General features: G+C 39.2%; 3 protein-coding genes across 10 annotated transcripts; all 3 read right to left on the reverse strand.

Annotated features, from left to right (window-relative positions):
• Positions 1-1,232: 1,232 nt before the first annotated feature.
• LOC140878331 (uncharacterized) lies at positions 1,233-4,032 on the reverse strand. Its single transcript, XM_073281933.1, has 3 exons — positions 3,630-4,032; positions 2,011-2,519; positions 1,233-1,934 (listed from the first exon to the last, which is right to left on the reverse strand). The coding sequence occupies exons 1-3, from the start codon at positions 4,030-4,032 to the stop codon at positions 1,365-1,367; spliced, it is 1,482 nt and encodes a 493-aa protein (XP_073138034.1). The 3' UTR covers positions 1,233-1,364.
• A 2,231-nt stretch (positions 4,033-6,263) lies between these two features.
• Positions 6,264-7,357, reverse strand: LOC140878332 (RNA pseudouridine synthase 2, chloroplastic). The gene is made up of 4 exons (XM_073281935.1): positions 7,263-7,357; positions 6,924-7,002; positions 6,455-6,630; positions 6,264-6,363 (listed from the first exon to the last, which is right to left on the reverse strand). Exons 1-4 carry the CDS (start codon positions 7,355-7,357, stop codon positions 6,264-6,266), a joined length of 450 nt encoding a protein of 149 aa, XP_073138036.1.
• On the reverse strand, positions 6,498-12,611 carry LOC140879815 (pentatricopeptide repeat-containing protein At1g20230). Of its 8 annotated transcripts, none has more exons than XM_073283733.1 (8): positions 12,097-12,611; positions 11,605-11,748; positions 11,214-11,447; positions 10,891-11,093; positions 8,119-10,756; positions 7,379-7,784; positions 6,924-7,002; positions 6,588-6,630 (listed from the first exon to the last, which is right to left on the reverse strand). In XM_073283733.1, the coding sequence occupies exons 1-5, from the start codon at positions 12,415-12,417 to the stop codon at positions 8,290-8,292; spliced, it is 3,369 nt and encodes a 1,122-aa protein (XP_073139834.1). In that variant the 5' UTR covers positions 12,418-12,611; the 3' UTR covers positions 6,588-6,630; positions 6,924-7,002; positions 7,379-7,784; positions 8,119-8,289. The 8 variants fall into 8 exon arrangements, with proteins under 8 accessions (XP_073139837.1, XP_073139831.1, XP_073139830.1 ...); XM_073283732.1 differs by having other exon boundaries at positions 6,598-6,630; positions 7,263-7,784; XM_073283730.1 differs by having other exon boundaries at positions 6,561-6,630; positions 6,924-7,781.
• Positions 12,612-13,810: the final 1,199 nt, after the last annotated feature.

Genomic DNA, 13,810 nt, shown 5'->3' on the forward strand with positions numbered 1-13,810 from the left:
TTCCTCAAACCTTGGTTTCAGACAATGGAACTCAATTCTCTGGAGCGAAGATAAAAGACTGGTGCAAAGGACTCTCTATCAGGCAGTTCTTCACTTCTGTAGGGAATCCTCAAGCAAATGGGCAAACCGAGGTCACCAACCGGACCATTCTACAGCACCTCAAAACACGCCTAGGCAATGCCAAAGGAAAATGGGTGGATGAGTTGCCAAGTGTTCTATGGGCATATCGAACCACTCCACGCTCTTCAACTGGAGAATCTCCTTTCAACTTGGCCTACGGAGCGGAAGCTGTGGCTCCTGCCGAAATCGGAGAGCAATCATGGCGAGTGAAACAGTACACTTCATCTGGGAATGACCAAGCCCTCCGAATTTCATTGGACTTGGTGGATGAACTGAGAGATGAAGCTTCGACACGAGCCGAGAGATATCGAGCTTGTATGACTAAAGCTTACAATGACAGAGTCAAACCAAGATCTTTCCAAGTAGGAGATCTTGTATTGAGAAAATCTGACATCTTGAAGTCTGTAGGCAAGCTGGATCCGAAATGGGAAGGCCCCTACAAAGTAATTGAGATTGTGAAGATGGGAACATATCGCCTCCAACATTCAGATGGAAGAATACTTCCCAGGCCTTGGAACGTGGCCAACCTGAAGAAGTTTTATGCATAAACTGCAACTCTCGTCAATAATAGGCTAAATTTATCTTTTTTAGCATATTTTCCTTATGTTTTCATATTACAATTTTGTGATACATTTTTCAACTAATTGGATTATTGTTTTTATATAAACAGATTACTTTGTCGAAAGCATATCATATCTCCTCTCCTATACTAACGCTTACTTACGACATAAACGTCATAGACCCTAGCAATCATAAAAAATTCCCAACAATAAGAGGCTTGGCCAGCCCCTTGGGACATTTGAACTTATGACGCTGTAAGAGGTCAGGACGACATAATAACATTATAAGTCCCGGGATACCTCACCACGCACCAAGTGGGTTTAGGAATTCCCCATGAGACAAAATCTTGGGAGATTGATCCCCTCCCAAGTACTCCATTGTTAAAGCGATAGTATTTTATTCATCAAACAAGTATGCAATAGCAACTTCAGAAAACAAAGAGATATGATAACTGACAAAATTGAATATATATAAAAAAAGGGGAAAATAATTGTTTTTCCTTTGCTCCTCCACCAACTGCTTACGCACTCAAAAAGAGCAAACAAAATATAAGACTTCAAAGTCTTTATTACAAATAAAAAATATTGCCCAAAAGTGGCAAGAAATAATAAACTAAACTGCTCCACGGCTCCTAAGAGTACTATCCATGTAGATTCGACATGCACCTGTCGTCGTTATTCAAGCTAGAAGTTCGAACGCAAAGCTTCGATCATCTCCTCGTCACCCAGACCTCCCAATAAATTGCCTAAGGGAGGATCCGAGTCATCCTCAACTCTTGCAGTTCTAGGCTCCGGAATTTTAGGGTGAATCATCATAATAATTTCCTCCGGAACTAGTTGAGTATCCCGTAGTTCTTTGCGACAATCCACGACAACTTCGTCATGAATAACAATCGCCCGCTGAATCACTTCATCTCTAAAAGCTGTGGATGCTTGATAGCCTTCAATTGCTTTTTCTCCGGTACTTCGCAAGAGATTCTTGCCTATTGATGAATTGAGAAAAGTCTCACCGGTCTCCGATTCATGGGAATATTTTCCCCTAAGTAGCTCCATATCCTTGCACATTGCATCATACTTTTTGGATTTCTCTTCAAGCTCCTTTTGCGACTTGAGAAAATCATCTCGTGCCTTAGTAGCTTCCTCGCCGAGTCTTTTGCACTCTCCCCTTAATGACGTTACTTCTTCATCCAATCTCTTATCAGAATTTTGGGATCTCTCTTCTCGAAATTGAAAAGTTTGGGCAAGCGATAAAATCTGCAAACACCCATAGATAAAGAATATTATTTACTACATAAAAATCATAAAGAGTAACAAACATATAATAATATACCTGGAAGGCAGACGAGGCAAGAGACCGAGTTAATACTTCGATAGGCTGAGGCAGCAGATGCAACCTGTCATGATCTCCAATTAGATTAGCTCCGATTCTCCAACCAATCTCTGGATCCTTCAAATCCCAAAAAGAACCAGCATTATTCTTATGATTCACACCCTCCAAGAACAAGTGACGACCCTCACGAGTGTCGGGAGGAATTGTTCGTTCATCATCACGTCTTCTTTTTGGATTTATTCTACCATTAGCATTCTCCCTAATACGGGTATCACGGTCAGCATCATTTCTTTTACCACCATTCCTTCGGTCACGAGTGTCAGTATTTTTAGATGGAGGACCAGAACGATTGACACGGTCGGATGGCCTAGGAGAATTCCTCCTCCTTGGAATCCCTTGGGAATTGTGATTACCTCGATCCACTGGTGACTCTTTTCTCGAGGTCTTTGACGGAGTTTTCTCGTTTTTCTCTATGCAAGCGCGAACCTCCGCCAAACTTATTTTGTCACCTACAAACAAACACAAAGAGAAGAGGGACAATGATCAGTGAATAAATTTAATAAATTTTAAATTAACATGAGTAGAAGAATCCAAAGAAGACGCAAAATACAGTTATCAAAATTCAATTTGAACAAAACATTACCGGTAGGAATCAAACTTTTTGGGTCAAACAACTTCTTGAAGAGGCCTAAGGAACGACATTCAAGTTGCAATTCACGGTGGATTTTGCTGAAAATAATTTTCCTATGGCCCGGACTCCAAACTATGGGAACCTCCCAACCATAATCCCATGCATAAACAAAATTTTTTCTCCAATCACTTTTCGGAGATGGACAACGAGATAAAAACTTACAATCTCCCCGAGGTAGATAATAAGTATAGGAACCCGGCATGGAGCGACACACCGAGAAAAGCGCATAGAATAAGTCTATAGTCGGGGACATTTTAATTTCACTCACTCTACGTAGGAAACACGTAAAGAGAAGAATTGCACTTGGTGTTAATTGACTTAAACTCACCCCGAGACTATCTACAATTTCTATCAAAATGGCATGAGGAGGAAGCGAGAAACCAAAATTAAAGTACTCCAGATATACGGTGAAATAACCCGGAGGCGGTTCATGACATGTATCTCCAATTTTGGGAATTTTAAAAATATGTTTAGCGGATAAGTCAAATTTTTGGCATAGAGTTAGAATATCAAACTCGTCCAAAACACGCTCTCTCACTCCTCCTGAAAACTCTTGGGATTTCCTATTATCGCAATAATTCAAACAACTCATAGGGGATAAACACTCGTCAATTTCACTATTATTGTCGGACTCCGCTGGCGAGGAGGGATAAGTATCTCGGTTTGCAACCAATACCGACAGTACCTTACCCCGCGAATGACACCCTGCAATGATTTTTTTTTAACATAATAAACATATAAAAAACAAATTTTACCAAAAAGTAATAACACATAAGTTAATTAAAAATAATAAAGCAAATAATAGCATCAAATACGTGGTAATTGATTATATATGTTTATTAATATGATTCGTGTATATATATGTATATATTTGTCCATCCCATCATCGTCCGGGTTATCGTCGTCAACATCGTCCACAACCGCCGACCAGCCTTCATCGGCCGACCGCCGCGCAGCCACCACCTTCTCCGGCGAGTTCCCGCCACTGCACAGCCGGTCTCTATCTCCGACGAGCAATCACCCTCTCTCCGTAAAGGCCAGATTTGGATAGCTTTGAAGCTACACCATGGCTGGCAATCGACGTGAGTCCATCGTCGGATCAGCACCATCTTTTCCATCATGTTTGCGTCCACGCCGCTTCTTCGAAGTTCAGATTTGGTCAAGCTTTTGATAGCTTGATCCATGCTGAAAAACGAAAAGCCCTCCGCTGGAATGACCACCTCGTCGTCCGCCTCCTCAGTCTCGTTCGAGTCCAGATTTGGACGCACCCACAAGCCGGGGATGCAACTCCGTGGCTGGTACTCGAATCGCCGGAAACACCACCCCACCATCGACGAAGCTGCAACACCCCATCCTCACCTTCGCACAGCCAGCCCGTCATTTTCCCTTTTCGACAATCACCACGACGCCTTGAAGCTTCTAGGTCGCGCATCGTTGCTGGTTCAGCGGCGGAGTGGGGCGCCGACAACAGCTCACGGACATGGATGGAAGATCGATACACATATACATATATCTATATATATGATACATCTATTAATGTGAACCGAAACAGAAAGTAAACGTTGCACAAGGCCAAAGATAGAGGAAAGAGAATAAGGAAATTAATAATATATTGCACATGTGTTGTCCACTTTCGTGGACCATGATGAGGAATTTATTGGTAGGTACCTGCCATGATAAATCAGATTGTGTTTCCTCTCTCTAATCGTGGGAATGTTGCAGTACAAGATTCAAAAATCAAATTAAGTTAGTACGCCGTAATGAAAACATACTGCGGCGTTGAATTTATAATGACATTAGCCATCAGAGTTCTACTGGGCTTCTACAATTATTATTCTGGCAGGATTTTGATATTCAATTCCACTGAAATTATTATTCTGCCAGGATTTTAATTCTATTGCATCACAGTCCTACTACGTTTTCTCCATCATGGTATCTCCATGTCTGATCCCCGCGACCTGACCGGGCAGGTCGATCCCCGTAATTTTTGCAGTGGCAAACAATATTCATTCTCGGCAACTAAATTTCTGGCAATACTCCGGTAAAAATTCTACTCTCGGACCTCTCCACACACGCGACATGCCCGAGAGTGGGGGGCCTATGATAGGTTACACCTAAAAATTCAACTGGGCCTGAGCCCAATCATGAAGGTCCACTCCAAATATTTTTCAGGCCCAAGCTTATTTAAATATTTTATATATTTAATTCAAGCAGACCCTGAATTCTACAAAAGCCCATAAGAGGCTCAAGCCCGTGAAACTCTTCGAATATCTATAAATAGCTTAAGTCACCTCATTATTAAGGTACACACTTTCTTGAGCACTATATCGCTCTACTCTTGATTATTATTCCTTGAGTAATAACTGACTTGAGCGTCGGAGTGCCTTCGCCGGGAACCCTCCCGGCTCCTCTGACTTTGTTTTGTGACATAGGAACAACCCACTGAAGATCTCCACCAGGAACATACAAGGATACGTTGATACTCCGGAATCTGCGGAAGCAACGTGTCATATACAAGTGATTTTTGGCTACATCAGCAATAATGCAAATACCAAAAATTATCGGTCTTGCAATCTTGATCACAAGGAACTTAACCTCTGAGTTAACCATGGACAACTTCTGGTAGAAAATATGAGAATAAAAATAAAAATAGACGCCAAGATTTAACCACGGACAAAATGAAAATATATACCTATATATTTCAAGAATTACATCATCTCTTTGTGATTCCAACACTTGTCCTCAATCATCTCTTTCAAATACTTGTAAGCATTGTTCCAATGCCCCATCGAACAAGTACATCGAAATAAGAATCTTAAAAGTAATCACATTTGGCTCCACTTCATTTTCTTCCATTTCTTTCCAATGCTTGATAACCATATCAGTAGATTTCGACTCAGCAAACATCTGCATCAGTACATTACGTCATGGCGTTCAGCTTACATTTCAGCTCTTTCATCTTCACAAACAATCGAAGAGCAGCATTGACATCCTGGGCTTCAGCAACGCACCTAAATATCGGATTAAAAGTATTAGCATCTATTTCACAGCCTTTCTTGACCATCGAATGAAGCACCTTAATCGCCTCTTCTTGATTCTTGTCCTTACAATGAATATCCATCAAGAAATTATATGGTATCACATCCGACTCAAAAATTTTGTTATTTTGCATTAAGAACAGATTTCCTTCAACCGTGAGTTAGCTCATGAAAAAAGCTTTCGTGCAGCAGCATTTCAAGCTTGTTAGTTAAGCCAATAAAGGTAGAGTTTATGGAATTTCAGAAGCTCCATTTGTTTACAATCTACCGTCCAACCTCTAAAACTTCGCAATATTGGTGCGTATCAGCCCTTTTTAACTTCCACCCTCATATCCAAATTCTAACTTAGCACAACATTGAGACAAACTGAGGATGCACACATTTCCAGAGCCGGAGCGCTAACAAGACCAAAATTAAATTAACAGGACTCAACTATCTTTAGCTGAATATCCAATCAGTATGAAAAATAAACATGCACACTTCATACCAGGAAAAAATTCAACACGAACAAAACAAGTTACCTTTTAGTTGAAAATGTGGCGAAGCTGGTCCAAAATCTCAAGAAAATCAAGTGGTGGCACTTGAGAAAAGCGCAAGCGTTCTCCAGTTCGTGGATGCTCAAACCTAATAAACAAAATAAAAAAAATTTATTGAACACAATGAAATGTAGTGACCGTAAACCTAAGGTATAGGTATCATATTACCATAACCTCACCCAAGAGTTAAAGCATGGAGGCATGGTCTTTCTAACTTAGAAACCAGCTGAAAAAGCTGGCTGTGACAACTAGGAGAGTTCCTGGATTGAAGGAGTGACAAGGCCATGTTCTTCGTGCCTCCGTACACATCATCTCCTAGGAGTGGAACACCGAGATACTTTGCATGGGCTCGAATCTAAGTACAAAAATCACTTCAGCAAACATTACTGATGGTGAACACTGGCATTTTACAGCAATTTGCATGTCTACCAAGGTTACACCAAAGCATTAAATGAATCAAGATCTTAAAGGGCTTCATGGTGTATGAAAATATGTTGGACTGGACTAGGATGATTTGATACTTACATAATATTGAGAACCCTTATTAAAGAATTTTAGAGGCCTATAACGAGATATTTCAACTAAGAATCTGTATTTATGAAGTAACAAAATGACTGTTTAAGTGTTTGGACAAGAGATTCATTGAACCTGATGTGTGCGCCCAGTTTCTAACCTCCATTCCACCAATGCACAACCACCGCCGGCAAGAACTTCTATAACTTTATACCTGAACAAAATTAAATTGACATTGACTAAATGTTGCGCTTAGCATGTTTAATGGAAATTTGTAAAAACGAGTTTTGAGGGGGATTTGAAGCGGTGCACTACAAGAATAATTGGCTGGACAATGTAAGGAGTGCAGAGGATGTTATTCAGCTGAGTAATCTGGCAAGGAATACTAAAATTGTGGAGACAGACAATATACCAACTTCGAAAAAATTAAGATGGCAGGGTTGAGTTGGACAAGGAAAAAATATATCGGTATACTTGAGATGGATTAGAGCAACCAAGATTCTTATGTTCTCTGATTTGCCTAATGCAGCATCCAGTACGCATTTTTCAGATTTAACATGAGTCTGCATGCTTTCGATGCCAGGACTCACTCCAAAATAAGGTCACAAATGCACCCCAACTCCCAATCTGATCAGCCCGTATAAATTTGCATAAACAAATATGTTGCTTCAGTGTCGGGAGGAAACCCTCTGAAAGTCCTCGAGAACATTTGCAGGTAAAGTGAATGGATTTTATCACGAAACTAGAATACTGCAGATAAACCAATTAATGGAAATGATTCCAAAATCTCACTTCCATCAACAACGAAAGCCACTAGACATCAGCACACTTCAGAAATATTCTTGAAAGATACTTATGTGACCCACAGGCATGCAAAATGAGTCTACTCAAACTGATACCAATGGGTAATAACTATACAAGTCTGCCTGTTTAGCTCCTGCAGTTAAGCCATCATTTTATCCGTTTTTGCAATCAGATCAAATCCTCCAATGCCTGCTGGATAGTAAAAAAGGACTTTTCAATAGCTTCAAACAATTCAGAAGAAAAGGTTGAGCGGAAAATTTATATTCAACATCAGGATGATGTTTAAGGGAAAGAATCTCAATTCTGTCGATAATACATCGGAGTTGAGCATTAATGGCTAGAACTGGCAAACAAACGATAATTTATCAATACCAGAAGGAAATAACTCAGTAATGTTTTGAGACACAAAACCAAACCCTCGCCTATGCATGAAGCAAAACTAGTAAAGAATTCTAATAGCACAATCAAACTCAGAAAACAGAGAAAAAAACTGAAAAATCCTAAAGAAAATGAATAGAAAGTTTACCAGTTGTATATCAATCCGCATCCAGGTCTTTGTGATAAAATCTCCCACTCCAAACCCAAAAGTTTCAGAAAAAGCTTCCTTTCACGTCCTTGTGCAGTTGTGCCATCCAACTATTCAAAAATTCAATCTTAAATTCACAATACAACTCTGGAGAATTACTCTGGAACTTCATCACCAATAATCCCCACATGAGCAATCACCATCCTTGAAGTGATGATAGCGATTTGTGTCTCTGACAGAAATTTCTCTCCTCTCAAATCTAGATATAAACTTTATAACGGCATGGCAGTCTCCACAAATGCGCAAGTTTTTAGTGACTCTGAGAGGTGACCCATTGTTAGTGTTCAAAATTCCAAAAACCACAGCCAACTTTTCACTGTGGCCACATAAGATGTGTTCCTTCTCCTGATCCTCCACATCTTGTAACACATAATCAGTATCAGGGAAGTAGCCAGATTTCTTCATTTCCATGCTATATTCATTTAACTTATCCATAATTTGAGTCATTTCTGGAAGTGATTTGTCACCAGCCAAAAGCATGTGAACTTTGTTTTTAATCTCTATCCAACTGCAGCCTGGGTTCTTCTTCAGCCCTTTATCTCTCATGATATCTCTTACCTCATCTACTTTTTTCCATTTGCCTTTAGAGGCGTAAATATTAGACAACAAAATGTAATTTCCAGGATTGTTAGGTTCTAACTCAAATAACTTATAAGCTGCAAGCTCACCCAAGCTCATGTTATGGTGAAGTCTACAGGAACTTAATAATGCACCCCAGACACAAGCATCAGGCTCAAATGGCATTTTCTTGATCATTGAATGAGCTTCATCAAGCTTTCCTGCACGACCAAGCAAGCTTACGACACAAGCATAATGCTCCAGTTTAGCTTCAATTCCATGATCCACAGACATGCTTTCGAAGTAATTACGCCCTTCTTCTGTAAGGCCACTTTGGCTACATGCAGATAACAGGCTAGTGAAACTAACAGAGTCTGGTTTCTGCCCACTTCTTTGCATCCAGGTAAAAATTTCAAGAGCTTCCTTACCCTTTCCATGCATTGCATATGCTCCCAGAATTACATTCCAGCAGACCAAGTTATGCAACGGCATCCTGTCGAAACAGCATCGAGCTACCTGGATCCTTCCACAATTAGCATACATATCAATCAGTGCACTTCCTACATAAACGTCATTTGAAATCCCAGCTTTAAGTGAGAAACAATGTGCAGCCTTTCCATACGTTAGAGCTGCAATATTCCCACAAGCAGGAAGCATGCAAGGGATGGTCACCGAGTTTGGCTTTACCCCAGTAACCTGCATTTCTCTAAAAAGATCTAAAGCCTCGATGTCTCTACCATGCTGTGAGCAACAAGCAATCACTGAGGTCCAAGAAACAACATTTAATTCGATTTTCTGGCCTCGAAAGCCTTTAAAGGCCTCTAACGCCTCACTGACAAGACCTTGACGAGAGAGTCCGCCAATCAACGCATTGCACGCCCCAACATCCACTAGACCCATCTCTTCAAACACACTAGACATCTCCAAAGAACATCCGCATTTTCCATACATATTAATAAGTGCACTAACAATACATTTATCCATCACAAATCCAATCTTAATCACATGATTATGAATCTGAATTCCCATAACTAAAATACCCAAGTTACCTATGGCAGGTAGAACACTAGATATATTAGTCCCATCAGACTTAAAACCAAGTGAATGCATTTGCTGAAACATCAAAACAGCATCCAAGAAACACCCACTCTGATTAAATCCCGCAATCATACCATTCCAGGACACAGAATTAGGTTCAAACTCGAGATTTTGCACTTCATTAAATACCTTTTTCGCATTGACCACATCACCGTTCCTTGCATACCCTGCTGCCAATGCGCTCCAAGACTGCACATCTCTCTCAGCCATAGTATGAAACACCTTATAGGCACAATCTAATTCATCACATTTCACGTACAAATGAACCAGCGAGGATCCAATAAAAGGGTCCAAAAATAGACCAGATGACAACGAATATCCATGAACTTGTTTCCCAATTCCGGAGGACAATAATCCAGTGCAAGCCTTGATAACACTCGGTAAAACATGTACATCGGGAAAAAGCCCATTTGATAGCATTTGAGAAAATAAACTGAGAGTATTCTTAAAATCATTGAATTTTGAGGAAGCATAAATTAGGGTAGTGAATGAGAAGATATCAGGGTTGATGAGAGAGCGGATAAGGTTTTTTGCATCAGAAATGCATTGGCAATTGGCATAGAGTGAGAGGAGCTTGGTGTTGTAATGAGGGATATCAAAAAGGTGATTTTTGAGGAGTTGAGCATGAACCTGTCGTGTTTGACACAATGATGTCGGGACATTGGGACTTAGTAGATGTCCAATAACTGAATGAATGCTGGGTTGAGCTATGACCTCACTGCTGGCATCGATGCTAGAAGAAATCTGGCGATCAAATCCCTGATTTTGGAAATTCAATTGCATGGTTCTGTTCATTTCAGTATCAGAAAAATTGTTTGGCTGGTCAGAAAATGGTTCTTGGGAGTCGTTGGAATCTGAGTTCGAAACTAATGGGTTACTGTGAAATGAAGCTTTACAATTTATAATAGGAGTTATAATCCCACTGCAGACAAAGTAATAAACTAGCGTGTCAATTATAAATTAAAAACTTCCAGGGCAGTCAAGAGTAGTTTGACATTAAAAGACACAATCTTCTCAAATAACAACTGAAGAAAGGTATGGAGAATCATATCCCACCTACTAACAGCATGACGGGTATTTCCATGGGTACCAGATCCCGGAAGAGCAATCATGCGAATCCTATTATTCATATCACGACCAATAGGAATATCAACACGCCCTGATGTAGATGATGGCACTCCACAAGTAAGACTCACGTAGACTCTCTGTATGGAGCGTTCCTTGAATTGTCCAGCTAGATGGGCATGAGAATGTTCATCCTGTTCAGAGAAAAATAAGAACAGCAAACTTATATACTGATTACACTCGAGTTCAACCAACAATCAGAAAGAGCGATGTTAAAACAAATTATTGATTTTCAAGAGTCGGAGAACCGGAACCTTTGCTACAACAAGCAATCCACTGGTTCCTTTATCTAATCTGTGAACAATTCCAGGGCGAACATCCCCATGATATGCTTTGCCAATAGAGAAGTCACAGACCTCGTCAGCAGAAACATCATCATCATCGAATGGTGCTTCTGAGTGGAGAAACGATGCTGTGGAAAGCCTGCAATGGTGTAGGATACCATTTACTAGCGTTCCAGTTGCATTTCCTGGAGCAGGATGAACAACCTGCATTTTCACAATCCTTCAGCGGTCAAGGCTTGTCAGTTTCATTACTTTAAACAAAATTTAGCCTCAACATAAAAAACAGTTGCATAATTAAAATGGATTATCAAAGAAACACCGACATGGTCTTAGACTGCTAGCAGAAGTTTTGAGGGCATACCATATGAGCAGGCTTGTTGACGACAAGCACGTGTTCATCTTCAAATACAATGTCCAACGGAATATCCTCGGGTTCAGCTCTCAAAGGCTGCAACTCTGAGATAGTGCAGTGGACCATATCTCCATCTCTCACCACATGTGACACCTTCAAGAAATTTAATTAATAGCATTACCAACAAACTCTTAACCAGAAAAGAAACCGAGAACTGAGATCACTCAGGACTGATCTAGCTTGACAGTACCTGCAAAAGACTAGAAAACATTTCAAAATTCCCTAAAAATATAAGCTTGCCTAAAAAATGCACACTAAATATCTTGATTCCATCTTTAACTTTCAGCAACTTACACCAACCATGAAACTAAATATAGAGACTCTCCATTACAAAAGTAACAGCATAACCCGCACTGTACTTTCCTTGAATACACTGAAGAGACGCAAGCTTCCGCATGAAGAGACCAGGAAACAGAAAAAAGATAAAGAAGAGAAAATAACCTTACTGACAACGTGGCCATTAACAGACACCAAACCCGAGCGAATGCTGGACTGGACTCTAGCTCTGCTGATGCCATTTATCCGGGAAGAGATCCAGGAGTCAAGTCTCAGCTTTCCTGAATCCAACTTCACGGTGTCCTCGATACTGGTGCCGGAATAACCGCTCAACCTGTTAGATAGCTGTTCAATAGAATCGGGAAATCCTGGGTTTCCGGCGGGAATGGTTTTGGTATAAGAACAAGCTGTGACAATTAGCCTTCCCAATGAAAAATTCACAGGTCTTAGGGGAAGGTTCCAAGCCAAAGCGTTGAGCGAGAACATTTTCGAGGCTTTCCTACCAAATTGAGATTCTCATCGGTATCAGTTCGTAACAAATACCTTATGGACAATATGCAAACTTGCGGGAAGATTTACATGTCCATCTTCCCTGAAAGTGAAGTAGTATCAGATATGGAGAAGAATCGGCGGCGGAGCTACACCTCCAGATGCCCCAAAACGCCGCTAAACATTGCCACCCTTTTTTTCAGGATTAATTTTTAATTAAATTAAATATTTTCAATATATATATATATTCCTCGGATTTTTATTTTTATTTTTTTAAAATGTGAAACCTATGTCTTCGTTTTTGGGTGAAAAAAAAAAAAGAAAGAAAAAAGAAAAAGAAAGTGATATTCTACTCGTCATAGTATATAGATAATAACTTGCCCTTCTCGATTGAATTTTGTATAGCTAAACATTTCTCTGAATCGATTGAATTTTTAATTTTTTTCAAAAAATTTTACAACGGTGATATTGTAAAAATTTGTCTTTCGATTTAAGTTTGTTTTTATGAAATTATTTTTTAATAGATTTTATTTTTATTCTTACATAAATATTAACTTTCTAAAACAGTTCTATCCGAGAGTGAAACTAAAAAATAGTACAATAATTTATAAAATTAAATAATTAAGTAATGTTATGATATAATATTAAATTTCACCACTTCATTATATTTTTTCTAATCATCCATTTGAATGATTATATATTTATTATTTTTATGTACCGAATAAATAAAATAATTTTGTAATTAGTATATATATTTTTTACCAAAATTAAAAAATGCACTTTTATTAAAAAAAATTATGGTGAAATTTAAAAAGAACATAAAGGTAATTTTGTCGTTTTTAGTGCAAAAGGTCGAATCGGGTGGATTTAACAATTTATGGATGTAAAGATTATCTTTCAAAAAATTATATATTATCAATTTATTATTATATATTGACTTAGAAAAACTAAAATAAAATAAATAAAAACTTATTGGTGTGGAGCTTCACAATACATTACAAAAATACATTTTTTTTCAAAAATAAAACAATAATATATTACTCTGTCTCTATTATGGCTAAATTATTATATATTGTTTCTCACATCCAAAATGGTATTCTCTTCATTTTTTTTATTTTGAAATGGTAATATTTCGGAAAGCCAGAGACATCAGGGTTTCGGGAAGGTAGGGACATTAGGGTTGTTTCCTTGCAGGAGAGTAAGTAGGGTTTGACGAAGTCGGAGTAGTAGCTTGGGAATAAGGAAGTAGCTCATCTCAGATGGATGTATGAGTCTGGAAAGACCAAGTTCTCATGACTCGGTCAGCACCTATTTTTCAGGAACATGACCCCCACGTTGCCATAACCCCGATCCTTTTGGCTTGATCGTGCGCGACAGGTAGACGTGGGCA

The sequence above is a fragment of the Henckelia pumila genome, chromosome 2, assembly GCF_033568475.1.
Source record: "Henckelia pumila isolate YLH828 chromosome 2, ASM3356847v2, whole genome shotgun sequence".
Lineage (NCBI taxonomy): Eukaryota > Viridiplantae > Streptophyta > Magnoliopsida > Lamiales > Gesneriaceae > Henckelia > Henckelia pumila.

Bases quoted from the DNA above. Each gene is read 5' to 3' on its own strand.
- LOC140878331 (XM_073281933.1), bottom strand. From the start codon at position 4,032: ATGGTGGGGTGGTGTTTCCGGCGATTCGAGTACCAGCCACGGAGTTGC. The intron at 2,520-3,629 runs GTCGGCGGTTGT...GTTTGTTTGTAG, and splicing joins CGGTCGGCCGATGAAGGCTG to GTGACAAAATAAGTTTGGCG. The intron at 1,935-2,010 runs GTATATTATTAT...GGGTGTTTGCAG, and splicing joins TTGCCTCGTCTGCCTTCCAG to ATTTTATCGCTTGCCCAAAC.
- LOC140878332 (XM_073281935.1), bottom strand. From the start codon at position 7,357: ATGCAGACTCATGTTAAATCTGAAAAATGCGTACTGGATGCTGCATTA. The intron at 7,003-7,262 runs GTATACCGATAT...AATTTTGTTCAG, and splicing joins GTTGCTCTAATCCATCTCAA to GTATAAAGTTATAGAAGTTC. The intron at 6,364-6,454 runs GTGAGGTTATGG...TTTGTTTATTAG, and splicing joins CTCCATGCTTTAACTCTTGG to GTTTGAGCATCCACGAACTG.
- LOC140879815 (XM_073283736.1), bottom strand. From the start codon at position 12,417: ATGTTCTCGCTCAACGCTTTGGCTTGGAACCTTCCCCTAAGACCTGTG. The intron at 11,448-11,604 runs GTATGCCCTCAA...GTGAAAATGCAG, and splicing joins TCAACAAGCCTGCTCATATG to GTTGTTCATCCTGCTCCAGG. The intron at 10,757-10,890 runs GTGGGATATGAT...CTTTGTCTGCAG, and splicing joins ACCCGTCATGCTGTTAGTAG to TGGGATTATAACTCCTATTA.